General features: G+C 43.1%; 1 protein-coding gene across 2 annotated transcripts in view; it reads left to right on the top strand.

Moving 5' to 3' along the window:
* Nucleotides 1-27,436, top strand: part of WWP2 (WW domain containing E3 ubiquitin protein ligase 2) — a 135,216-nt gene that overhangs the window by 53,747 nt on the left and 54,033 nt on the right. For both annotated transcript variants that reach the window (XM_046681928.1, XM_046681929.1), the window contains exons 5-7: nucleotides 4,902-5,039; nucleotides 6,879-6,975; nucleotides 27,167-27,294. In XM_046681928.1, the coding sequence (XP_046537884.1) occupies nucleotides 4,902-5,039; nucleotides 6,879-6,975; nucleotides 27,167-27,294 (363 nt within the window). The remainder of the gene's footprint in view (nucleotides 1-4,901; nucleotides 5,040-6,878; nucleotides 6,976-27,166; nucleotides 27,295-27,436) is intronic.

Genomic DNA, 27,436 nt, shown 5'->3' on the forward strand with positions numbered 1-27,436 from the left:
TGATTATGTTTCCTTAAATCCAGAAGAGTCTCCTTCCTTCCCCTTTTTAAAAAAAATAAGAAATGTAGAGCCAGTGCTGATGGCCTAGGGGTTAAAGTTTGGCATGCTCTGCTTCAGTAGCCTGGGTTCGGTTCCTTGGTGCGGAACCACATCACTTGTCTGTCAGTAGCCATGCTGTGGTGGTGGCTCACATAGAAAAACCAGAAGAACCTTCAAGTATACACAACTATGTACTGGGGCTTTGGGGGGAAAAGGGAAGAAAAAGAAAAGGAGGAAGATTGGCAACAGATGTTAGCTTAGGGCAAATCTTCCCCTGCAGAAAAAAACAAAAAACCAAGAAATGTATTTAGTAACATTGACTTTTTGAAGAGTCCAGGACCGTTACTATATAGATGTCACATATTCTGGATTTGTCTGATTGTTTCCTCTTGGTGTCATTGAGTTTGTTTCTCTATCCCTTATTTCACGTACACTGGGAAGGACATTTAAGAGGCTTGATTGGATTCAGGTTAAATCCTTTTAACGAGAAGGCTTTAAAAGAAGTGGTGTTGTGTACTTCATACTGCATCACATCAGGAACCATGTGGGTGTCTGGTTGTCTGGTTCTTAGCAATGCTCAATTTGATTACTTAGTTATGTTATGGTAGCGATGGCCAGATGTCTCTCTGGCTCTCTTTGTTTTTAGTAAATAGAACAGTGAAAGGTTGTGTTCTCAAGAGTTTCATTTAAAGAAAAACGACTTCCCCCGCTTTGGCTCTTTTTGAAGGTCAATGTGTCTCAGGGTTGCAAAGTAACTTCTGAGCCTGTAAGTATATAATCCTGTTGGACACAATTAGTGGGTAAACTAGATAGAAGAGCTAAGTTGGAGCCTTGAGATGAGACTATGGATAGAAAAATTCAGGTTATGCCTCTGGCTTCTGTTGCAGGACTGTGGCAGCGTGACTGTCAGGAGGTTGAAATTAGCAGTGAGTGGCCTTGGGTTCCTCTGCCTTCCTGTCGAACATTATCATCCCTTCAAGAAGGAGGGAAAAACCTGCCCACACTCCACTTATAAAATGATGATCTCTGAGATATCAAGAGAGGAATCAAGGAGCCCTTCTAGAATGCTTGTCCTAGCACATTTCCAACAGCACTGTACTGAATCCAAAAGGCTGAGTGTCTTTAGGAAGTGTCTGAGAAGCAACACGAGAAGATCATTCATCCTTGTGATGGTTATGTGGCTTCTTTTGGGAGATTTTGGGGAGTTTCTTGCCACAACCTGAAAAAGGCTTGGAAAGGTCAAGAGAAGAGCGACTAGACAATGAACAAGTTAGATCAAGAGAAACTGGGACTCTTCAGTCTGTAAAACAGGGATGTCAACAAGGAGATAAAGAAAATGACAGCTTCTTAGGAGCTTACTAGGTTCCATTTAATTCTGAAAAATATGCTCTTACTGCTCCTGTTTTGCAGGTAGGGGGACCGATGCTCAGATGTGCTGCATGGATACTAGGTAGTAGAACTGAGATTTGAACTCAATCTGTCTGGCTGGCACCCATCTCTGCTGTACTGCCTGCTAGGGACTGACATACTGGATCTCAGCATGATTCAGTAGGGAGACACTCCTTGACTTCTTTTAAAAACAATAATAAACATTTACTGTCTCATAGTCTCAGTGGGTCAAGATTTAGGAGCTGCTTAGCTGGGCAGTCTGGCCTGGGATCTCTCATGAGGTTGCAGTCAATCAGCTGGCTGGGCTGCACTCATCTGAAGGCTAGACTGGGACTGGAGGATCCACTTCCAAGATGGCTCGTTTGCATGGCTGGCAAGTGGTGCTGGTGGTCAAAAGGCCTCTGTTCTTTTCCCCACCCTGGACTTTCAAAGAACTAGTTTTCAGATTACGAGTCTTATTTTCTAGAAATATTTAGAACTCACCAAGCCCCTCAGTGAAACTGACTCAAAAGAGCAACAACAGACTCAAAAGGATTTGGAGAGCTCCCTTACAGGGAAGAGAGATTAAGGGAAGGTTGAAGAAAACTTGAAAACCTGAAAGTTAACTGATTTCCACCTTATTATAAGAGATCCTTGAATTGATTCAGACTTTTTTTTCTGCTAAATTTTTGAAGGACTATTTCTATTTCTTAGATTTGGGGCAGTCTTTGTTGGTGTGAGGAAGGGATTGTCTCTAGGAGGTATTCAGGGAGATAATTATTTATACATACTCCACATTGTTTAGAAAAGCTGTGAGATAGCTTATAATAAAACAGCAGCAATTAAGAGATAAAATGAGGGGGCTGGCCCCGTGGCCAAGTGGTTAAGTTGCGTGCTCTGCTTTGGCGGCCCAGGGTTTCGCTGGTTCGGATCCTGGGCGCACACGTGGCACTGCTCATCAGGCCATGTTGAGGCGGCGTCCCACATGCCACAACTAGAAGGACCCACAACTGAAAATACACAACTAGGTACCAGGGAATTTTGGGGAGAAAAAGGAAAAATAAAATCTTTAAAAAAAAAAAGAATAAGAGATAAAATGAAGTGGTGCTTTGATGGGGTGGGGAGGGAGGTTGGACTGTGGCACATTCGTGACCTGGCTTTGTAAGATGGGGGAGGCATGGAAGGACTGCCACACTTTGGAAATCCTTGTAAGACCTGGTATTCTCTTAGTAATTATCAAATGGACCTCAACTGGAGGTTGTAGTGCCTGACCAGTAACTGAGATGTTTGGCGTGGTCCAGCTTGGTGGGGGGGTGAGGGGGTGTGCGCAGCAGTTTCCAGCCCGCCTAGGATTTGGTGCTTCTGCCTCTTGTCAGTTCTGTTTTTCCGCTGCAGTTTCCCGACTTTTGCTGTTTGCCCACAGGGCTGAATTTGCCTAGTGTTCTAGGGGCTGGGTGACTCTGAGCTGCCTTCTCACCTCAGTCGTAGAGACAGGTGTTGACTGGTCTCTCCTTACGGGACTGATCCAGGGCCATGTGACTATGGAACCAACTTGCCTGCATTGAATTTTTATTGCTTTAAAATCTTTTCCTTATTTTAAACTGAAACAGTTTCAGGATTGCAAATTTAAAAAAACAGAACAAAACACTTTTTTTTTAATAGAGGTCATAATAGTTTATAACATTGTGAAATTTCAGCTGTACATTATTTGTCAGTCACCATACAAATGTGCCCCTTCACTCCTTGTGCCCACCCCCCAACACCCTACCCCCTAGTAACCATTAAAGTGTTCTCTTTGTCCATGTGTTTGTTTATCTTCCACATATGAGTGAAATCCTATGGTATTTGTCTTTCTCTGTCTGGCTTATTTCGCTTAACATAATACCCTCAAGGTCTGTACATGTTATTGCGAATGGAATGATTTTGTCCTTTTTATGGCTGAATAGTATTCCATTATGTATATATTATATGTATCTGTATTTATATGTATCTATCTATATGTATACACACACACACACACACACAGCATATCTTCTTTATCTGATCATCAGTCGATGAGCTCTTATGTTGCCTCCACGTCTTGGCTATTGTGAATAATGCTGCAATGAACATAGGGTTGCAGAAGTCTCTTTGTGTTGCTGATTTCACATTCTTCAGGTAAATACCCAGTAGTGGGATAACTGGGTCATATGGTACTTCTATTTTTAATTTTTTCAGAAGTCTCCATACTGTTTTCCATAATGGCTGCACCAGTTTGCATTCCCACCAGCAGTGTGTGAGGGTTCCCTTTTCTCCACACCCTCTCCAACATTTGTTATTTGTTGGCTTGGTGATTCTAGCCATTCTAACGTGTGTAAGGTGATATCTAAGTGATTTGCATTTCCTTGATGATTAGTGATGTTGAACATCTTTTCATGTGCCTATTGGCCATCTGTATATCTTCTTTGGAAAAATGTCTGTTCTTATCCTCTGCCCACTTTTTGATTGGGTTGTTTGTTTTTTTGTTGTTCAGTTGTGAGTTTTTTATATATTATGGAGATTAATCTCTTGTCAGTTATATGGTTTGCAAATATTTTCTCCCAGTTGGCGTGTTGTTTTTTCATTTTGATCCTGGTTTCCTTTGCCTTTCAGAAGCTCTTTAGTCTGATGAAGTCCCACTTATTTATTGTTTCTTTTGTTCCCCTTATCCGAGTAGACATTGTATTCGAAAAGATCCTTTTAAGACCAGTGTCAAAGAGTGTACTGCCTATATTTTCTTATAGAAGTTTTATGGTTTCAGGTCTTACCTTCAAGTCTTTGATCCATTTTGAGTTTATTTTTGTGTATGGCGAAAGATAATGGTCTTCTTTCATTCTTTTGCATGTGGCTGTCCAGATTTCCCAACACTGTTTATTGGAGAGACTTTCCTTTCTCCATTGTATGTTCTTAGCTCCTTTATCAAGGATCAGCTGTCCATAGATGTGTGGTTTTTATTTCTAGGCTTTCAATTCCAGGACAAAACACTTTTTAGCACAAATAAGGAATGAATAAGCCCCTATAGTCCCTTATCTAGAGATGCCCCTTGATAACATTTCCTTAGGGTCTCCTGACCTGTTTCTCTCCTTTTTGCCAGTGTTCTTTGTATGGGGAGGGAGGATGCTGCTTGGAACTACTTTCTTCCTCTGTATGCCATCCATATCTCTACTCCATTCTTACAGTCCTCAAGTATAGACAAACAAGTAAATAAGTAATGTAGAAATTATATAGCTATCCTAGTGATATAAAATGTTTAAAAGAGAAGGAGTACAGCCTTTCCCAGCAGCCTAATACAATGACGATGAAAATTAGACATGTTCCTTCCCATTCTTTTGTCCATGCCACAAGACAGATTTGAAGATGCAGAAAAATGTTGCCAAGGATGCCAGAGTAGGTGACATGGGAACTTATAACTTAGAGAATCTTAACTCAGGGTGCGTTTGCTTTAGTCCATCCGTGTTGCCTTTTGTGTTCAACAGTGGAGAACACGCAGCTGACCCTGAACCTGCAGACAGAGAACAAAGGCGGTGTTGTCTCGGGCGGTGAGCTGACAATTTTCCTGGACGGGCCGACTGTTGATCTGGGAAGTGTGCCTAATGGCAGTGCCGTGACAGACGGTGAGTGCTGCCCTGCTCCCCAGGGCTGTGCCGGGATGGGGTGGGGTGGGGCAGGGGTAGGAGGGGGTGCCCAGAGCTTGGTTCTCTCCTGGTATCTGGGTTTGGGTACTGCTCAGCCAGCCCTGGCCCATGCCTAGCCATGACTCTTCTTAGCATCCTGGACCAAAATCCTGACATGATTTTTCAAGGACTGCTTTCTGATAATGGACCAAAATAAATGTCAAGTCTTTGTAAGTGTGTTGTTGTTTGGTTTGAGAGCAGAGAAAAACATCTTTTCATCCCACATAGACTTGAAAAATAAAACATCTTTATGAAATGTCACTTGGGACAACTTTTCTTCTTTTCAATGCAGTTAAACTTCCTGGGGAGATTGAGGGTGACTTTTATGAGACAGTATTAGCTGAGAAAGAACTGTGTATCTTAGAGATCTACACTTGCAAGATACAGACAGAAGCAGGGAAATTGGAGAGTGTCTCCCACTCTGTCCTGAATGTGGGCATTTTGTTTCTTTTGATCTAGTCTGAAATTAGTCACTTTTGGATCTAGCAGGAAATTATTTCATGAAGTCTGAGTTCTGAAATGGGTTGGGTTTCTCCATAATTTTTCTCGTTAAATGTGATGTAACTATGGCGCGTTCCAGGCCCCAAACAGGCTTTCTGTAGCTTCAAGGGGGTGAAATTTGAATTCCAATTCAAGGGCAGTCGAGTGGAATCCTAGTGATTGGATGGGACTTGATTGCTGAGAATCCTCCCTCAGCTGGGCCGAGCGGTGCTTGGGTACTTTTGGTACATGGAGGAAAATGTGCCTCGCTCGCTCATTCAGCACCTGTATCCATAATTGAGCACCTGGAATGTACTAGATCTTGGACCAGATGCCGGCCAGATGGCAGTGGGCAAAATACATGTGGTCTCTGCTCCCTAGAGCTTATAATCCACTTTGCGGGGTGGGCAGAGGATGTTAGGTATCAAAGAAGTAAATGCACAGATAGTTATGTAACTATAATTGTAACAAAAGCTATGAAGGAAAAGTCCTGAGTGGTATGAGATTCCTGTACTTCAGGGGGATCTCATCTAAATTAGAGGGTTGGGAAGGTTTTTCTGAGGAAGCTGAGACCTGCCAGCATATGAGGAGTTTAGACAGGCCAAGGTGGGGGTGTGGGGTTAAAGGGATGGCTGAGTAGAAGGTGGAGGGGTTGCCTGTGCATAGGTTCTGAGGTGGGAGTTAGCTTGGCCTGCAGTGGGAACAGAGGTGGCCAGGGTGGCTGGATCATGGGGAGCAGCAAGGAGAGTGGTGGGAAGTGAGGCTGGAAAGGCAGGTTGCCTCAGGTCACACAGCCTCAAAAGCCTTGGTAAGAACCTCGTCCTAAGAAGCAGGGAGCTGCTAAAGGGTTTTTAGTAGAAGAGTATCATGATTTGATTTGAATTGAATCTTATTTGGCTTTTTAAACAGCTCTCTGGTTGTGATATGGAGAAATGCCCCAATTCCTTGCCCCTACTTTGTATGGTTAGCATGTGTTCTCTATCTCACGTTGGTGTGGCTCAAGTTCATTTAGTATATAAGGCAACATGCTTGTAAGTGCCTTAGATGTTCTTGAAGGTCCTGGAGAAGAAGAGCTGTTTCCCAAATTTGAGCCCCTCTGTTCCGTGGCCCCAGTCAGATCTCATCTGTCTGTCCCTATTTCTTCTCATGCTGGCAGCTGCAGCTTGCTAAACCATCCTTATCCCGCCGTGATGGGTAACTGTAAAACATGGAGCAAACTCTGTTCCCGTAGTCACATCTCAACCAAGGGCTGAGCTTCTCAACATTTCTGTCTTTTCCTGTGATGGATCCCCTTTCTAGGATCACAGCCACCTTCGAGAGAACCCAGTGGGACAGCTGTCGCTCCAGAAAACCGGCACCAGCCCCCCAGCACAAACTGCTTTGGTGGGAGATCACGGTAAGACCCCCCCTTGTGGATGAGGAGGAGCTGGGAAGATGCTAGAGCTGTTGAAAACACACTGGGAAGTGGCGAGGAAATTTCCAGAGAGCTTACAACTGACTCAGTATGTTAAGGAGGCCCAGAGGGGAGCACAAAACTCAGGATTCTCGGAAGGGTCAGGGATTCCTTGACAAAGATCAGGACTGGCTGAGTTGGTCATTTGGATAAGAGGAACTGCTGAACAGAACTTGACTGCTTTTTATATGTCAGGTGTGGTGGCCACGATTTCCTTCCAGGATACACATAGAAACGCTTAGAGCAATGGTTCTTTGTATATGAAATTTTCTGTCTGTGTATTTCTATTTTGGGGGGTGATTCATGGTTCCCTTTAGAGTGGTGGCTACACCTCCTGCACTTAGAGTCTGAGTTATATTATCCTTGTTATACATATCACAATGACTTAATTTTATTTACTGACATTCCCATCTCATACCTGTGTTAATGGTGCAAACTCATGTCCATGGCAACTGAATTCCCAGGCAGCAGGGCTGCTTGAAGTATATCAGAGAGATGGGGGAGGGGGTTGAGAACCTGCGTTTATTGTTTATTACAATGTACAAAATCCCTAGACATTTTAAGGAAATTTTCAGTAAAAGAATCATATGAATATAGTTTATAAATCTTTATTGTCTGCAGAAGTAGGCCAATAGTAAAAATCTTCCTAGAGTCAGGCCCTGTGGTGTAGTGTTTAAGTCTGGCACACTCCACTTTGGTCACCTAGGTTCACAGATTCGGATCTCAGGCACAGACCTACACTGCTCATCAGCCATGCTATGGCAGCGACCCATATACAAAGTAAAGGAAGGTTGGCACGGATGTTAGCTCAGGGCTAATCTTCCTCAAGCGAAAAAAAAGAGGAAGATTGGCAACGGATGTTAGCTCAGAGTGAATCTTCCTCACCAAAAAAAAAAAATCTTCCCAAACAAATCCCAAGGAGTGGGGAATAACGCTTTGAGAAGCAGAGTATGATTTCATTTCAGCCACTACCCTTAGTATCTTGAAAGATTCCCTCTGAGGACAGCTGTCAGCCTGTCCAAATTTGGTTGTTTTGCGAGTTCTGAGGTTTTGGTGCCTGGAAGGTGCCAGGAGCAGGAGAGGGTGGATGTTTAGATCTTTTGTCTACAGTGTCATTAGAAGCAGAGGTGCCGTTTCTTTCTCCTCTTTTCTCCAAACCTCTGCAAAAGTGTTACCTCACACCCTGAAGGCCAGTCACACTTTTCCATGACTTGTAAATTGGGATAAATTGTTGAGTCTCACAGAGTAAGGACTGACAGTGTGATTGGCAAAATCTTATGTCAACAGAGGCATGATACATACCCAGAACTAGAGAAAATGGAGTCTCTTCAGTGGCGACTAGCTGGCAGAGAGGACACCTGTGCATTTCACTCTCTGAGAATGATATGTTCTTAGCCTTGGCACCAGTAGCTGCCATCTTGGTCTTTTAGCTGACTTGGAAAGTTTGTATCAAACACAACTGATGTCACTTAATTTGGGGCTGGAAGGCAGAGTTCAGCTCTTAACAAGACTTAAGTTCTTGACCTGTTCATTGCTCTCTGAAGTTCTTTAGTTTATAGACCTTGAAATTCATATATTGCAGTATCCCTTCTTTGTTGTTTCTCTTGAGGGTTGTTGACTGTTACAGCAGCAGCCAGACATCAACCGAAAATAAAAAGCATTTTTGCCCATAACACGTGGTAGACATTCAATGCTAGTTAATTATGGGTGGGCAAAGTGCCTTCCAGATAGTTTAGACTGTGTGGGAGTCCTCCTCAGTCTGCCTGCTACTGCAGCATTTTCCATGCTGAGCATTTTCTCTGAGTTTTCATGGGGCTCTGCCATCTAAGTATTTATTCTGTGTTCACATGGAACCTGCTGCCATTCAGCAGCAAAAACTTTTGAAAGTATCACCCAGAGGCAGTATCTCCTGTGTCCCTAAGAACCCCTTTTCCCTTTTGCTGCTGCATTTATGAAGGTCAGTGTGCACACGCTGGTGTTAGCAGGGTAGTTGACTGGAAAAGAGTGTGGGGCTTGGGAATCAGATGTAGATTGAGTCCTGGCCTGTTATTTACTTGCTGTGTGATATTGGACAAGTCACTAAACCTCTTGGTGCCTCAGTTTTATCACTTGCCTCACAAGTTCATTGTAGGTATTAACTGAGGTAAGGTTTGTCATTCTGAGGGCCTTGTGCACTGGGAGTGCTCAGTGAAGGTGGTGGAGGATTTCTTTGCTCTGGAGACTGTCTATTTCGCCCCCTTCCCCACCCCCAAACCTGGGAAGTATGGCGTTACTGATAGATTCGCATCAGTGAAACTGTAGTTAGAAGGGTGATGAATCAAACCCTCAGGGTTCAAGGACAATCTTCTGCTGTCCTTGGTTTCCTGGAGCAGAGAGAATGATGGGCTTTTGCCTGCTGCCTCCCAGACTAAATATTTAGCTTTCGCTGTCTGGAGGGTAGGTTTTTCTTGGACTTAGGTGCTATTCACTATGATCAAAGGTGCTCTGACGTGCAAGGTGAAGATTGCAATGTCAAGCCTTTTCTTTTCCTTTCCCCTGCTTTATTAAGCCATAGAACCATGAGAGGGGTTTTTTTTTTGTAAGGGTTCATCTCCCTAAGTTCATCGAGCGAAGCTACCATTTGCTTTCTGAGCAAGGCCTCAAAGCTCCATCTCTTACTGGGATCTTGCCCACTCTTTAAGAATAATTGGGTGAAATGTCTCTGGTTGGTTTAGCATCTGATTTGCCGCATGGAAGCCAGCATGGGATCACCACCATCAATTCATGGGCATAAATTTATGTGCAGACAGACTGTGTTAGCATGCAGTCAGTGGGCCCGGTTGAGTAAAGAAAGAGTTTAATATCATAAATTGTTGTATAGTCCTACACTGAAATACTGTCCCATGGTAAAAATGAGTGAAAGATAGGTTACATCAATATGGTGGAATCTCAGAAACATAATGTTGAACAGGAGAAGCAGGTCACAGAAAAAAATATACAGTATGATGTAATTTATGTAAAGTTAAAAAATGTGAAACTAAACCCTATATTTTTTGTGGATACCTTCATAGGTGGTAAAACTGTAAAAAATAGAAGGGATTAATTAACCCTGAATTCAGGAGGATGGTTATCACTGGGGGGGAGGGAGATCGGTATAATGAGGAAAAGCACAAAGAAAGCTTCTAGGTCCTGGGAATGTTATTTCTTAGCCTGGGCGGTGGGTCCCTGGGTGTTCATTTTATTATGCTTTTTTAAACTGAATATATATATGTAATATATTCTTTTGTTTACATGGTATATTTCACGATAAAAAAGTGTCATCCACCAACCTAAGAAAACTGAACAGCAATGGTATTAGGTCAGAGAAATTGTTGTCTGCTATTGAGGCAGGCAGATTTCAGAACTTTTCCAGGTTCAATAATGACCACTTATGTGTATTCTGCCAAGTTAATCTATATAGCTGTCTAGCCAGCGATTCTAAGTTGATGTTCCACATTGGCCTTATAAGTTGCGCTCCTATCACTTAGAAATCTCAGGCCTGAGAATTTATTTTGGGAGTTGAGGGAAAGGGTTCCAGATGAAAGCTGGTCACTGCCAGACAAGGCGTCAGAACAGCACTAATCTTGGTGGCCTGAGAGGCCTGGCCTAACACCATTTGGTGTTTGATTGGAGCGGGGACGATGACGTGGTGTGCCCAGGATTCTGTCAGTGTGCCATCCTGCCCTGTGTCCTCAGCCAGTGTTCCTTATTCCAGAATAGTGGGGAGTGTCTGGTATGTTATGGCGCCCCCTGGGAGAGCATGTGCTAGTTGGCATAGGGAGTACCTACCACACCCTTTAATAATCCCCCAGTGCTTATTTTATTTTCTGGAATGAGGACTGGCTTTGGGAACTGTGCCTAAGTCAATTCAGGTTTTGAAGCTCTCGTATGTGCCTGGTATCGTGCGCACATTGCACAGGCCTTGCCAGAAGCATGGCCTCTACTTTCCACAGTGAGCTCGCAGTCTTTGTGACTTATGAGATGTATGTGAAACAGGCAAGTAAAACTGTGAGCGCCATGGGCAGCTCAGAGAGAGAAGAAATCAGTGTGTGGAAAGGGAAGGACCAAGGAGAGAGTGGAGCGGGAGTTTGCAGAGAGACTGTTGTCCGTTGTTCAGCAGTTCAGTACAGTATCTTAGGGACTAACCAGTTGAGGGGGCCAACTAGTGAACTAGAGAAGGAAACAGTGGGGTGTACGTGGAGGGAAAAAGAACCCAACAGAGGGGATCCGTGCTGGTCCTGGCAGCTCTCTTCAGAGTTACTGTTAGGTTAGAAATGGTTGTGAAATTCGAGACTGAAGAGTGGAAAGCCAGGCTGTCTGAGTTCCTCTGTGGCTTATTGATTCTTTGTCACCTGTCTTTCCCGCCACCATTACATGAAATCCTGGAATTAAGGTGAAATCAACTAACGGATGAAACCCTTAGGACTATCTGTGAGTGATGTTGCTGCTCCAAGCACAGACTTAAGATTTCTTCTGAGTTGAATAACTAGCTCCTCAGTCTAGAATCTCTGTAGATTTTCCATAGTCATACAGGAAAATGGTACCAAAAATGGGAGAATGCGTTGAATTTGCTTTTAGGTTTATAAAGTTTTTTATTAATAGTTCTGAAAACTGTGAAGGGGATCTTGGTGAAGAAGCTGTATATAGGGGCTTAAACAGTTAATTTTCCTATATTGTATATGTATGTATTTCAGTTATTTTCTTTAAGAGTATATGTGAACGTGCATGAATGTGTGTGTGTGTCTGTGTGTGCTCGTGCATGTGTGTGCACAGTTGGTGTGAAGAGCCAGAGGCCTTAAATTTGCCTGTGTGCCTCATCAGCTGTCAGTATTGGCCCATGTTGGTCAGAATCTGCAATTTAACAGGTTCCCCCTGTGGTTCTTTTATATGTACAAGTTTCAGAACCTCTTATGATAGAGTTTTCATCCACCCTCTTTTCCTCTTTCCGTTTTAGTCCTGCTTTGATGAAAACATATCAAATTTATTGACTCCCTTGCCTTGGCATTAATGACCTCTGAAGATTTAAAAGAGCTGTAATCTCAGAGACTTACAAAGCCCCAAGGTCTCTGGTGAGCTCTAAATAGCTCATCAGCTGTGTCTGCAGACAGCCTAGCCCAGAAAGGAAAGAAAAATAAACTCAGCTGGGCGTGAGGCTGCTGGGAACACTGCTGGGAACACTGCTGGGAGTCCTGCTGGGAGTCCTGCTGGGAGTCCTGGGAGGGCAGGGGGATTGGGAAGCAAAGCTAACAGGGAAAGAGGGGTGGGAGCGGAGCTTTCCGGCGTGGCCCCTTCTCTCAGTCATTGTTGGACACTGCCACGTCTCCATCAATTGAGATGACTAAAGGTTACTTGATTTGGAACTGTGGTTATTTGGAGATGTCACCTTGTCAGCATGAAACTGAATGAGCACCTTCACAGTTTCCGTTCAGGCTTCCCACCCAACAACTCTTACTTAAAATCTGGCCATAGACTCATTACAATTGCTGGGGAAGAGAAAGGAGTGAGAAAAAGAATAAATGTAATTCATTTATTCGTTCAGTGATAACTGAGACACAGTCCCTGCTCTCAAGGAGCTGGCAGGGCTCTCTTCCAAGCAGTTGGTATATCTAGAATAGGATTGAGACTGTGGACAAGAGCCCCACTACATCCTCAAAGCCAGACATCAAAAAGTAATTATGGAGATGAATTACACATTCATTTATACATCGATTTATTAATTTTGCAGTACTTAAATTTATGCGCTACACATTATTATACATTTGTTTGTTCAGATCTATTTCTTTCATAGGGTTTTATTGGGCTTTTCTTCTCTATGAGCCTAGAGAGGTGTGGTGTGTACCAGAGAGCTGGTTAGGGATGTCTCATGAACTAGGAGAAAGTAAGGCAAAAATGTGCTGTTAAGGCAATATTCGTTCCGCAAACATCGATAGCCGGCCCTGAGCTGTGTCGTGATGATAAAAAGATGAAAAATCATGGTTGCTGACATCAAAGACTGTGGCACCTAGTGGGATGGAGATATACAGGTGACGATTACTGTTCAGTGCAATGGACCCCATAGTAGTGATGAGTACAAATGCAAGAGGAAGATAGTGGAAAGTTTACCTAAATCCACCTGGAGGATCTAGGGGGAAACCTCACATGTTTGAGCTTTACTTTGAAGGAGTTTGCAGACGGATGAAGTCGGGGTAAGAAAGCGACTCCAGGCAGAGGGAACAGCACAGACAGAGGCAAGGGAGAATAAGAGAACTTGGCTTAATCGAGGAAATGTTAGTCATTTGGTAGTGTTGACATGTAAGATATTCAGGATGATGGTTGTAGCAAACTGTAGTTTGCAAGCCAAATCCAGGCTGCCACCTGTTTTGGGTTTTTTTACAGCAGTCTTAGCTTTACAGCAAAATGAAGCAGAAGGTACAGAGATTTCCCATATATCCCCTGCTCCTACATACATACAGCCTCTACTACTGTCAACATCCCACACTAGAGTGGTACATTTCTTACAACTGATGAACCTACATTTACACATCATTATCCTCCAAAGTCCATAGTTTACATTAGGGTTCACTCTTGGTGATGTACGCTGTAGGTTTTGACAAATGTATAATGACATATATCCACTATTATAGTACCACCCAGAGTGGTTTCACTGCCCTAAAAATCCTCTGTGCTCTGCCTGTTCGGTCCTCCCTCCTTCCTAATTCCTGGCAACCACTGATCCTTTTAATGTCTCCTTAATTTTACCCTTTCTATAATTGGAGTGATAAAGTTTATAGCTCAGATTGGCTTCTTTTGCTTAGTAATATGCATTTAAGTTTCCTCCATGTCTTTTCATGGCTTGATAGCTCATTTCTTTTTAGTGCTGAATAATTGTCCATTTTCTGGATGTACCACAGTTTATTTATCCATTCACCTACTGAAGGACATCTTAGTTACTTCCAAGTTTTGACAATTATGAATAAAGCTGCTATAAACAGTGTGCAGGTTTTTCTGTGGATGTGTTTTCAACTCCTTTGGGTAAATACCAAGGAGAGCAATTGCTGGGTCGTATGGTAAGAGGATGCTTGGTTTTCTAAGAAATTGCCAAACTATCTTCCAAAATGGCTGTACCATTTTACATCCCCACCAGCAATGAATGAGAGTTCCTGTTGCTCCACATCCTTACCAGCATTTGGTGTTGTCAGTGTTCCAGATTTTGGCCATTCTAAGAGGCATGTAGTGGTGTCTCATTGCTCTTTTAATTTGTAGTTCCCTGATGACGTATGATGTGGAGCACCTTTTCATATTCTCATTTGCCATGTGTATATCTTATTTGATGAAATGTCTATTCAGGTCTTTTGCTTATTTTTAATCAGGTTGTTCCTTTTCTTCTTGTTGAGTTTTAAGAGTTCTTCCTGTATTTTGGATAACAGTTTGCAAATATTTTCTCCCAGTGTGTGGCTTTTCTTCTTATTCTCTTGACCACCTGTTTTTGTAAATAAAATTTTATGTGAATACAGCTATATTCATTCATTTACATGTCATCTATGGCTACTTTCATGCTACAATGGCAGAGTTAAGTAGTTATGACAGAGACTGTATGGTCTGTAAAGCCTAAAATATTCACTATCTGGCCATTTACAGAAAGTTTGCTGATCCCTGCTATAGGAGATGGTAAGAAGGTAAGACCAGTTCACAAAGGGCCTTTTGTGCTTTACTGAGGACTTTAGATTTTATTCTTTGAAGATAGAGAACCACTGAATTTTGAGCAAGGGCATGATGTGCTGTTTCTGCGATAAATTATTCAGGAAAGTATCTGATGGATGCGTTTGAAGCTATCTCAGCTAGGGTTCGTTGCAGGAAACAGAAACCATTCCAGGTATTTTGAGCAGAAAGAGATTTAATATGGGAGTTGGACATTTATAAAAGTCATTGGATGGGCCAGAGGAATAGAAGTGAGGCCCTCCCCATCCTTGGTTTCAAGGTCACAGCCCTGCAGCTGCAATCCAGATGTCAGGAAACTGCCGCTGCCCCTACAATCGCCTCACATCCATGAGCTGGTGTCCCGGCACTGAAGCATGGAGTCTGCAGGAGCCCCTGCTGGTCATCACCACCACAAGAAGAATAGTCTCTCCCTCCTTTCTGCTTTCTAAATCTCCTGCAAGAGCTTCTCATTGGTGCAGCCTAAACACCTCCAGAACCTAGCTGCAATGGACTCTGAGAGTCTTTACTCCCTGCAGTGAGGGGGCAGGAGAAGGGAGGCATGTGGAATAGGAGAGGGTGGGAATGTCTGACACAGTGGAGGCTGAAACTAGACTCAGGAACCAATTAGAGGACTGTTGTAGGAACTTGTAAAATAGGAGTTGATGACTAGTCTTGGGCAGTGGCAGATTACAGAGGAGACGGGAGAAGTATCTAGAAGCACCCAGGAGGTGTAATCATTGAGCAGGACCGGTGACTGACAGGGTAGAGGATGAGGAGAAATAGAGGGGACTCCTAGGCTCTGGGTTTGTGATGTCACTCATGGAAATAAGAAATGCAGGAGAGGAGGAGCTTATGAAGCTGTCACTTTAAAATGGCATTCCCCGTAGTGGTTGGGATTGGTGTTTAGCAGACTTTATGGAACAGTGGTGCTGTGTGGCTCTGGGACAGAGTCCGTCCTCTGAAAGTGTATCCATAGGAGGAGGAATGCAAACCAAACTTAAGAGAAATAGCAAAACAAAATATATACGAAAAACAGGACCAATATAAGGGTCACCACAGTTTAGGGCACAGGGGTGAAATTTCTACTTTAACCAGATCTGTATCTAGATTCTAGGACTTCTCAGTCCTAGAAATTGTGATTGAAAGGGAGTTTTGAGAGAAGCCAATAGAAAGAATATGGGTCTTGGAGAAATGACTTTTTAGTCATGGGAGCTTAAGCAGCTTGGGTATGTGATGATGGAAGACCAGAATAGAACTGGCTGCAGATGCTTTGGACAGATGTGGATGGCAGGGAAAGGGGTTGCTTCAACTGTGGTGTTTGTGGCTGTGGTTTGGTGTGATGAGGTTAGACTTTTCCTTCAGGATGATTCTGTTGGCACTGGATGGCTCCTTTCGAAAGCACCAGAGTCTGTGGAGGTGGAGATTTGGGGTTTGGTTTAGTGACTGTCTTTATGATGACATACTCAACAGCCTAAATAGGGTGAGTCCTTTCAAACACTGAAACAATTCTATATTTAGGTTTTTCATTTTGCATTGGATAAAAATAGTCACAGAATGGAAACACAATTTATTGCTTTATGCTTTATATATCACAGGGTTTCCTGAAGTTATTATGTACCCTCAACTTTTTGAAAATATAGTGAAGATATTGGTCTCAATACTCTTTGGGACTCTCCTATTTCCACTTACGTGTTAGTTCACTTCATTCTGGCATCTGCCTCAGTCACTCTACCAAAATGACAGCCACGAAGGCCAACCTGAGCTGTCTCCAGGTTTAACTTTGTGGACTAGTCCTTTCTGGAAGCATTCTCTCCCATGGCTTCTATAATAATGCAGAATCCCAGAGTGTTCCTTTTTTTTCCGGTTTTCTTGATCTTTATTATTTAAAAAATAAATTTGATCCATGCAAAAATCTATATGAATATATTACATAAAGCAGGATGCAGTATTAAATAAGGCAGTGAAGAGAGGGGTTACTAAGAAGATGACCTTTAAGAGAACATTTGAAGAAGGTGAGAGAGTTAGCCATGAGGCTGCCTGGGGGAAAAATGCCTGGGTAGAGGAATGGCTGTTGTAAAGGAACAAAGATGGGAGTGTGCCTTTGGAGTTGAAGGAACGGTAGGGACGCCAGTGTGGCTGGAGTGGGCTGGAGTGGAGGGAGCCATGGGAAAACAGGAGGAGATGACAGCAGTCATGGGCAGGGCCAGATCATATCTGTGAATTTCTGCTTTATGTATTTCAAGGTTATTTTATTGGGTCCACAGTATGAATATGAAATATGTCTTATGGACAGATTGAACTTTTTATGCTTATCTTGTGAACCTCTCTTTTTTTAGTGCCTTTTCTCTTAAAATTTATCCTCTTAAAATTTATTTACTACAGCATGGATGACTCTCAAAAGCATTATGCTAAGCGCAAGGAGCCAGACACAAAAGGCTACATTCTGTATGATTCCTTCCATTTATCTAACATTCTGGAAGAGGCAAAATGATAGGGACAGAAATCCAATCAGCAGCTGCTGGGAGTGGAGGAGAGGGATTGACTGCAAAGGGGCACCAAGAAATGTTTGGGGGCAATGGAAACGTTCCATGTCTTGATTGTGATATTTGTTAGAACTCATTATCCTATAGCCTTAAAAAGGGTGAATTTTACTATATGTAAATTATGCCTGAATTTTAAAAATCCCTGAAAAAATCTGTTTGGTTTGACATTAGCATAGCTACCCGAACTTCCTTTTGTTTTGCATTTGCTCGGCATATTTTTTTCCCCATCCATTTAGTTTGCACTTCTTTGGTCCTTATATTTTCGGTGGTGTTACAACAGCAATTAACTGGATTTTTTAAATGCCAATATGATAACTTCTATCATTAAACTGTCACTATTAGTCCGTTTATGTTTCTTGTGATTCTTGATAGGTTTGGCGTTCTCATCCTCTTGCCTTCTAATTTCTGTCTGCTTTGCTTTCTTGGTTCCCCATCTCTAGACTAACTCTCCCGCAGGCCTGCATTTGGCCTGCCTTTTCTTTGTCTTGATGAGTTGAAGATGTCTTTGGCTGCTGAGTATTTGGTAACGGAGTATGAAATTCTGCAACTGTTGGTGTAAAGGGAACAAGAACTTATTCACTGGCTCCTGTCTGAAGATTTTCTGTGTAGCTTTACTTGGAGTTTTCTAGCATGTGTACATGCTGGGTCTTCTTTGTGTGCTTACACATGGCCTTTGAAGGTGCAACTTTGTGATAACGAAATGACGAAAAACTTTTAAAATGAGATTTGTGAAAACCCCAGAATAGGATATGGTGCAAATAATTGTTCTTTTGTGAAAGAGAAGGGGAGATTTGGATCAGGTGGGTTTTGTTCTTGTTTTTAAAAATTTTACCTTAAAAAAAGGTAAAAACAGTTTTATTTTAAATCAGATCATACAGTTGTGCTTTACACTTAGAAAAGAATGATGAGTTGGGAACTCCTGAGCAATTACTTCTTCCTCTCCCATCTACTTTTTTTTTTCCAGGAAGGGGTGCCACGGGGAGTGGTGCTGAGTTCTTGGCCAAACACCATGTCAAGGCGTCTGTGCCTCATTCATCTCTGTGCCCCTCGCAGGGCCTGGAATACTGCCTTGCTGCACGTAGCAGCAGCTCAATAAATATTTGTTGAGTTGAAAGAGTCTTGTGTTCCTCCTCCTCGTTTGCCAGAACTTCAGGGTGGGTCTGGCTACTGGTTACATTCCTTGGCGCCCCGACTCCTGAGAAGTGATGGTTTCAGGACGCAGGGTGCAGGGGAGGCTTTTTATCAGAACTGCCTTGTGCTTTCCTGGGCTTAGCCTGACTGCCAAGAGCGTGGGGGGTTCCCACTGCCTGCTCACTTTCTCCTGTTTCATCTGTTTTTTCCTCATAATTGATTTTTCCATATTGAATCCTTTTCATAGACTATTCTTTTCAAATCCTTGCAACTTTTAAGTTTAACATTGGAATAAGAGATAAGTTGATGCATAAATACGTCTTGAAAAAGAATGTGTGAAGTCCATGTACCTGAACTCTACCAAAAAAGAATGTTGCTTATTTGCCCTCTGAGAACATCTCACTTATGTAGAGCTGTCCAAATTCCCAAGTGGTTGTTGAATCTTAGAAATGCGTCTCAGAAAGGACATTTGGATCACTGAAATGCTGTCCCTTTGAGACAAGCACTGATTCCATAGAGCAGCACCATACTGTCTAAGGCCCTCTGATGTAAGATTGAGGTAGGGTGAGCAGCAAGAATTCGGTCTGAGGGGAGCCAGCCCGGTGCGCAGCGGTTAAGTGTGCATGTTCTGCTTCAGCAGCCTGGGGTTCGCCAGTTCAGATCCCGGGTGCGGACGTGGCACCGCTTGGCATGCCATGCTGTGGTGGGCATCACCCATATAAAGTAGAGGAAGATGGGCCTGGATGTTAGCTCAGGGCCAGTCTTCCTCAGCAAAAAGGGGAGGATTGGCAGCTGTTAGCTCAGGGCTAATCTTCCTCAAAAAAAAAAAAAAAAGAATTCGGTCTGAGGCTATTACCTAACCGTAATTTGAAAGTTAGTTTCTTCTTCTGTGGAAATTGATATATATTTGTATTGAGAGGATTTATTAGTTTTCTATGGCTGTTTGTAATAAATCCCCACAAACTTAGGACTTAAAACAACACCATTGATTAGCTCACAGTTCTGTAAGTCAGAAGTCCAGCACAGTGTAGCTGGCTGAATTGTCTACTCATCGTCTCACAAGGCCAAAATCAAGGCATCGGCAGGGCTGCGTGCTTATCTGCAAACTCTAAGGAAGAATCTGCTTCAAAGCTCATTCAGGTCATTGGCTAAATTCAGTTTCTTGCAATTGTAGGACTGAGGTCCCTAGTTCCTTACTGGCTGTCAATCAGGGCCTCTCTCAGCTCCTTAAGGCCACCCACATTCCTTCTCATGTGTCCCCCCTGCCCCCTGCCCCATCTTCAAGCCAGCAAGGGTATATCAAATCTCCCTTGTGCTTTGAATCTCTCTGATTTCCTCTTCTGCCCTCCACTTCTGACACTTGCTGGAGAAAGCGCTGTGCTTCTAGATCATGTGATTAGATCAGGCCCACCTGGGTGATCTCCCTTTCTTAAGGTCAGCTGTGCTATGTAACATAACATAATGAAGGTTGTGATGTCTTGTCATCTTCACTGGTTTTAGGCGTTAGGGTTGGGATTCTTTGGGAGGAGGGGTCATTTTAGAAATTCTGCCTACTGCAGAAGGTCTCTCTCTTAATTCTCATGTTTAATCACTTGTCTAGTCTTTACCTGTTGGAGTGTGCTTGAAAATTACAACTAGAATTAAAAAAAGCCTATGCCAAATAAAATCTGGTTGAATTTGGAGATTGTCTTGCAATTTTAATATATGTATGTGGGCATGAAATGAGTCTGATGAAAGAATTTTTATTTCTAGGCTCTGATGCTAGAGAATGTTTTCACATGGCGCTTAGGGCTAGTCTTTCTGGTAGACAGTAGCTCTGACCCTTCTTGATACCTGGTAGACCCTGGATTCCATCCTTTGGCATAGATTCCATTCTTTCAATGGGTGGCAGGAGATGGGGAGGTGATGAGTGACTGGATTGCAAAGAACATAGGAAGTACTAGAGAGTACAGGCCAAAGAGTGCTTTTGAACTTGATAACTTGCTTCTTTTATTCATTCAGCAAATATTTTTGTATGCTACAGTGGGGTCAGGCACATGCTGGGTATACACAAAAAAGACATGGTCCCTGCCTTCATGGACCTTATTGGAGACAGACATTAAACAAATAAACACACAAACAAATATATAATTACAAAAAGAAGTGTCATAAAGAGAAAGATTAGAATGCTATGCCAGAGAATACAAAGGAATTTGTTGTAGCTTGGGAGATGAGGGACATTCAGACCAAGATATGGATGAGGAGCCAGCTGGGGGAAGAGTCCGGAGAAGAGTATGCTAGGTGAGTAGATCAACAAAGTCTCTGAATCCTCATGAGGAGTTCAGAGAGATGTTTTGGGGAATGTCCATTGAACATACTCTTTTTGAAACTTAGCTCATTCCTGCTGATTTCCTGCCTTTGTGATTTGTTACGTCAGAACACTTAGAAATAATGCCCAAATATACTGTCATCCCCAGTGCCTTAGGGTCCCATGTAGTCCTTTCAGTTCTGGGGCTGTAGCATAGGGATGCTCTGGGCTGGGCCAGATTCATACAAGATGTGATACCAGTGGGAGAAGATGGAGACACTTTTCTGGTCGACGTGTACAAGTTGGAGCCCCGCTTTCTTTTCAGGGTCTGCCCCACGTGGATTCCTCCTCTAAGTCAGTGGAGGTTGTTGGCCCTCGTGCACGATGCTGTGAGAGCATCCTACCCCCTTGTAATTCAGGTTAGACGATCTCAGACCATGAGACAAATAAATCATGAGCTGCCTTTTATGTTCAAGGAACTTCAAGTCATTGACTGCTGCCCCGAGCTGGCGGTAGAATGCGACAGTGAAGATGTTCCCCAAGCTTCAGTCTCTTTCAAGTTTAGGAGGGTGTTTGAGCATTCTTTTCAGTTAAGCCCAGCACACAACCTGGAATTAGATTAGATGAGTGAAAATTTATTGTATCTTCTCTCTTAAGATGAGTTTTCCAGTCTCATAAAACTGTCACTGTTGAGAGGATTGCTGTGTACTCCAGGTTGGACAGAAATAAATCATTTGTCTTTCTGTAATGTAGAGTGGACTTTATTTTTACCTTTCCTGTCATTTCTGAGGCTGGCAGCAAGAGCTAGGGTGTGGAATGGAGCCGTAAATTACCCTTGGAATGACTAGAAGGATCCCATTTTAACTCTAATTGTGCCTTTCCCTTTTCACCTCTCCTTTTTATCCCCCTCATTTTTTTTTTTTTTTTTTTTTCTGATCCACAGTTGAATGAGGAGCAAGAATTGAGGAGGGTGGAGGTGGGAGTAGGTTTGCTTATTGATGCCTCTCTGAATGGTGGAAACCATTTCTTTTCCCATCACTGTTTCCCATTTTTTCTCCATGCTTCTATTTTAAGTGCCTGTTTTTTGCTGGTTCTGTCTTGCTGGAAACTGGCCAGCCTCACTCAGTTTTGTTTCCATGCTGCTATTAAAAGACAATGGCCAGCTAAGAGGACTCAGAGGAGGGGTGGGACAGCTGCCCTCTTGGTTCTGGTTCTCCAGGCAAATATTGATTCCCCGGATTGGAATGTGAGAAGTTTTAAGTTTATTAGGCAATTTTAATTTCTGTGCCTTTTTTTTTTTTTATGCAGGAAAACCCACTATCAGTTGTTATACCCTAAAACTCCTCTTCTGTTGAGCTCGAATACTAATGGGCCTGAATCTGAGGTCAAAGAACCTCCCTTTAATATTCTGGAGATAGAAAACTATGCCTGGCACCGAGTGTCTGGTCACCCATGAATTGCTGACACTTGGGAGAGACGCATCCCTTTGAAGAATCCCCACATTGATACAGTGTTTGGCGAGTCCTGAGTATTTTCTAAATCACATTGCAATCAAGGCTCTTGTTTTCTGTTGTTTTTGAGCACATCCTCACACCATAAGTTACCTGCCTTTTAAAACTTTTACTCACTTTATTTTTTCTTACTTGATGAGCCTTTTTTGCAGTGGCTGAAACACACAAATTGCTTTTTAAAATTCTTAGGTTTATTGAGATGTAATTACATACAGTAAAATTCACCCTTTGCAGTGTGCGGTTCTGTGAATTTTGACAAAAGGATACAGAGTCATGTGTCACTTAATGATGGGGATACAGTCTGAGAAATGCGTTGTTAGGTGATTTTGTTATTGTGCGAACATCAAAAAGGATACTTACACAAACCTAGATGGTATAGCTTACCACACACCTAGGCTGTATCGTACTAATCTTATGGGACCACAGTTGTTGACCAAAACATCATTATGCAATGCATAACTGTAGTCTGGTAACCACTACCATAATCAAGATAGAAAAGGTTTTATCTTATGTCCCTCTGTAGTCAACTCCTCCTTCTACCCCCAGTCACTGGTACACACTGATCTGTATTTTTTCCCTACAGTTTTACCACTTCCCGAATGTCATAAAAATGGAATAGCACGCTATGCTATTTGAATCTGTCTTCTTCCACTTTGCGTAATGCATTTGTGAATCAGCTATGTTGTTGCATGTGTCACTAGCTTGTTCCTTTTATTTGCTGAGTAGTATTCCACTGAATGGATATACTACAGTCTGTTCATCCAGTTGAAGGACTTTGGGTTGTTTTCAGTTTGGGAAATTATGCATAAAATCACTATAAACATTTGCCTACAGGTTTTGTGTAAATATACCTTTCCATTTCTCTTGGGTAAATAGTTAGAAGTAGGATTGCTGGTTTGTATGCTAAGTGCGTGTTTAACTTTATAGGAAACTGGCAAACTGTTTTCCGAAGTGGCTGTACCATGTTACCTTCCCTCCAGCAAGTTTTGAGAGTTCCAGTTGCTTTATTTATCTGCCAGCACTTGTTACTGTCAGGTTTTTTTTGTTTGTTTTTACTTTATCCATTCTAATGGGTATGTAATGATATCTCATTGTGGTTTTAATTTGCCTTTCACTAATGACTAATGATGTTGAACATCTTTCATGTGCTTATTTGCCATCTGTAGATCTTCTCTGGTGAAGTGTCTGTTAAAATCTTTTGATTACTTTTTATATTGATTTGTTGTTTTCTTATTGAGTTTTGAGAGTCCTGTATATATTCTGGATATAAGTCCTTTGTCAGATATGTAGTTTACAGATTTGTTTCCCAGTCTGTGGATTGTCTTCATTTTCTTGACAGTGTCTTTGGAAGAGCAGGAGTTTTGAATTTTGATGAAGCCACCAACTGCTTTTTAAAATCAGTTGCCACATAAAGGATATGATAGACTTATCAATGTCAAGTTCTGAGTCACCACCAAATTTTGAATTCTACTTTTTAATTTTGCAAAACGTTTTCTGCTCTGGCTTGTGAGCCGTCACTTTTCTGGACTCTTTGTTTTGTTTTCATTTACTTTACCAATGCTAGCGCTGGCTTCCTTTTTTTTTTTTAAACCAAAGAAAGTTTTGTTTTGTTTAGTTACTCCACATAAACTACTGCATATGTAATGGTGGTCAACAACAAAGCTTCACTGAGTGACAATGCCAGCTTGTCAGCCAGGCTCACTCGCTGGCCAAGTAGCTCCCACATGTCAGCATTGTAGGGCGTGATGCAAATGTGTCTGAGCAAGATCATTGCATTTCCACCAAGATGTAAGCTCCTTGAGGTCAGGACTCTTTCTGTTCTGTTGCTAGCCCTAGAACAGGGCCTAGTGCTCAGAAAATAATGATTGAATGCAATTCAGTGGCCTTCATGAAGGGTGACGCAAGGTGTCCCAAGGCATCCAAGGCTCTGGCTCTCAGGGTGCAGGTGATGACTGAGGCCAGCGTTGTAAATGGCAAAGCTTGAATGGCAAGGAATAGGCGAGAGCCCCCTCCTGGGGACCTCACCTGCAGCAGATCTGCCTTCAGGAGCATGGTGAGAGAATCTCAAGGTCCTGGCCTCCATTGGCTTTCCTCAGGGAGGCCTCAGTGTCTGAGGGAGGAACTGAGGTGAGGACATGCCAGCATTCTGAGAAGCGTGTGCTGTAACGAGAGCTGACTTGTCTAACTAGGTGACTTGAAACCGTTTGTTGAGTTTAGCTGTTCCGCCTTCTTCTGACTGCCCCAGGGGCTGCATAACTCTCCCCGCCCCCCCAAAATGGTGGAGGGATCAGGCCAAGGTTGAAGTCATTGGCGGAGCTGAAGCCAGGCTGTCTGTGGTGGAGCCCAGCTCATCCCCACCCCATTGCCCCACTTTTATCCTGATACTATTTTGGCTTCTGGTGCATGGTTTCAGCATTTCGGCCAGCTTTTAATCACGACACAATCCCGTCTTTTAAGGGTTGAGTGAGTCCTCCAAGAGAGGAAACTGCTGGAGAGATTTTCCTCAAACGCTGAGGCCTTCTCTTCCTTCTGAGAGTCTTATTTTAAAGGTAATTCAAGAGGAAAAAAGTGGAAGCTCCAGATTTAAGGCAAGGGCAGAATCTAGGGGAAGGGTATTTATGTGTGTGTGGCAGGGGGGAGGGAGTGGAGGTGGAGGGGAGCGGGGGTGGCAGTGGGCCACAGGCAGGGAGGTGGCAATTCAGGCAAAGTGGTCCCAGCTGCCCCTGGTTTAAGGACTAATCCCGGCTCTGCTCCAGCCTGTCATTCAGGGTAAGCTACTATCATTAGTGGTTAAACATTTCTGAAAGTATTCTCTCTCAACTCTGACCACATGCCCTTTCGGGGAAGGGAGGGAGGAGCCTGGAGAGTAATGAGACCCACCCTGTTGTCATGCCCAGCTGCTCAGCAGAGGGACAAGGAGCCCAGGCCCCTGGAAGAAATCATGGGCTTGTCAGAGCCCGTGTGTGTGACAGGACTGATGTCACATTTTCTGTGCTGCCCACGTGGCCGCGTCCTCCTGAGGGATCCAGCCCTCTGCTGTGGGCTGCGAGTACCAAATCAGAGAGGCTTTTTTTGTCCTTTTAAGGGGATTCTTGACTGAAATAAACCTTCTCTTAACCAGTTTTATCTCTCTCAAGCTTTCTGCCCTCAACACATATCCATACATTCACCAGTGGCTAGAGACTGTCTTTCCCTTTGGAACTAGTCCGCACTCACTCTGCTTTCGATGAGGAGCTGTGGTAAAATGCTCAATACTGACATTTCTTCCCATGAAGTGGGGACTTTGAAATATTTTTCTGCACTGAGGTGTGGTTGACAGCTTTTGATTTATGAAATTAGCTCAGGGAAAAATAAGGTGGAAAAAGAGCGTCCAAATTAAATCTTTATTTCCATAGCTCAGTGGTGCCCTCTCCATCCATTTTTAACTGCCACGCAGTCTGTAGGTATGAGGGACTCCAGAGTTTGCTAGATTTCTTTTGTTGTTGTTGTTGTAGTTTTGGCCCAAGAAAACCCACTTTTTTCTCCTTTAAAAAAAAAATGTGTTTTTTCCTTACTCAAAAGTATACAAGAATAAAGGTGATTTATATATCTTCATTTTTTTCAATGAAGGAAACTAGAAAAATCTAACTAAACATAGAAGGAAAAGCTAAAGGCATCCGTCTTCCCGATGTCCAAAGGTAATCACTATAAACGTTTTGGTTTATGCCCATCTTGTTGGAAAAATCCGTTCCTTGTGCTGGAGAAGGTAGTTGGTGGGGCGCTTCTTATTCCCGGAGGAACCTCTGAGTTTGCTGTGCTGCAGGCTTGTCCCAACACACTAGCCTGGAGAGTCTTACAAACAGAGGTGTTCTGGGGGGTGTGCAGCCTCCCAGTGGGAAACTTTCTATTCGACCTCGTCATCTCTCCATTGGCCAGGTGACCAGTGAAAGAATAGGCCAGGAGGGATTTAGTTTAAGTCCAGGCTTCCCACCCCCTCCTCCAACCCAACAGTGTGGGCTCTTGACCTTAGACCGCCTGGATTTGAGTGTTTGCTCCATTGCTTATTTTCTCTGTGTCTGTTTTCTTATCTATAAAATGGGCATCATAATCTAGTTCTCGCTGCCCCATATCACATGGTATGGATTGTTCTCTGGACCTCTGCTTCTCTGCCTGGACAGGGTTGGTCTTTTCTTCACTGGCTGGTATTTAAATCCTCTCACTCTTGAAAGTAGTATATAATGACTAGGTAGTAGAATAATTTCCTTTGACAAAACAGCTGAAGGGCAGGGAGGATTAGACATTTTCATGAAGTGGACGAAGTCACGCTACAACAGAACCCTGAGAATGCGTGCTGCCTATGGCCTCGTGTTTTCTGAAGATGTCAGATTGCTCCTCTGCTGCCCGATCTTACTGTTGTCCTTGTGATATAGAGCCCTGTCTGTATTGTTCCTCGTTTACTTGCATGGACCACTGAGTCGTCTTTTCTAGATAAAACATGTCAACATAAGCTTTGGCTGAAGTTGTCTAATGCTCCTTGACTTCTGTTCCCAAGGGAAGCCTGTTTCTAGCTATAGAGAAAATGGATTTGCATAAGTTTGGGGCTCTTTTTGCCTAATGGGAGAAATATGTCATCTGTAGCCTATCCAATGATTCTTGTTTATTTCTTACATTCGAGCCCAATAAAAATAATATGATGGTCACAGGATATTTTGCCAGTTATTTCAGATGTGGGGGCAATTCACTCTGGATGTGTTTACTTCAAGTGGAAAAGTTTACCCAAAGTTGCCTTTTGGGCTTTTACCAGGAAGGAAGCTTACCTGCGTCTCTCTGTTTGGAGCCAGCTTCTGTTGAGTCAAAGACTAGAGGGGCTATTAAAGGTGTTATTTCCAATAAATAGTGAAAGAGGGAATACGATGAATTAGGTGGGATCCACTTCTTTCTTTTTCACAGTGACTTATATCTGCCTGCTTTATACTTTGAATCCCCAGGACGCACAGACATTCAGGTGGTTCAGCCAGAACAACCACAGCAGCCGGCGAGCAGAGCCCTGGTACTAGCACCCGGCACCGCCAGCCCATCAAGAACCCAAGCCACAGTGGCTTGGCCAATGGCACAGGTGAGTGACAGCCTAGAATGCCAGACCAGACTAAAGCAGTGGCCTCTAACCTGTTTTTCCACGGAGTCGGGACTCTGCCTACTTGTCATAGTATAGGGTGGGCGGAAGAAGACTCTAATTCTAAGATGAATTTGAATCCTTC

The sequence above is a fragment of the Equus quagga genome, chromosome 13 (assembly GCF_021613505.1).
Source record: "Equus quagga isolate Etosha38 chromosome 13, UCLA_HA_Equagga_1.0, whole genome shotgun sequence".
Classification (NCBI taxonomy): domain Eukaryota; kingdom Metazoa; phylum Chordata; class Mammalia; order Perissodactyla; family Equidae; genus Equus; species Equus quagga.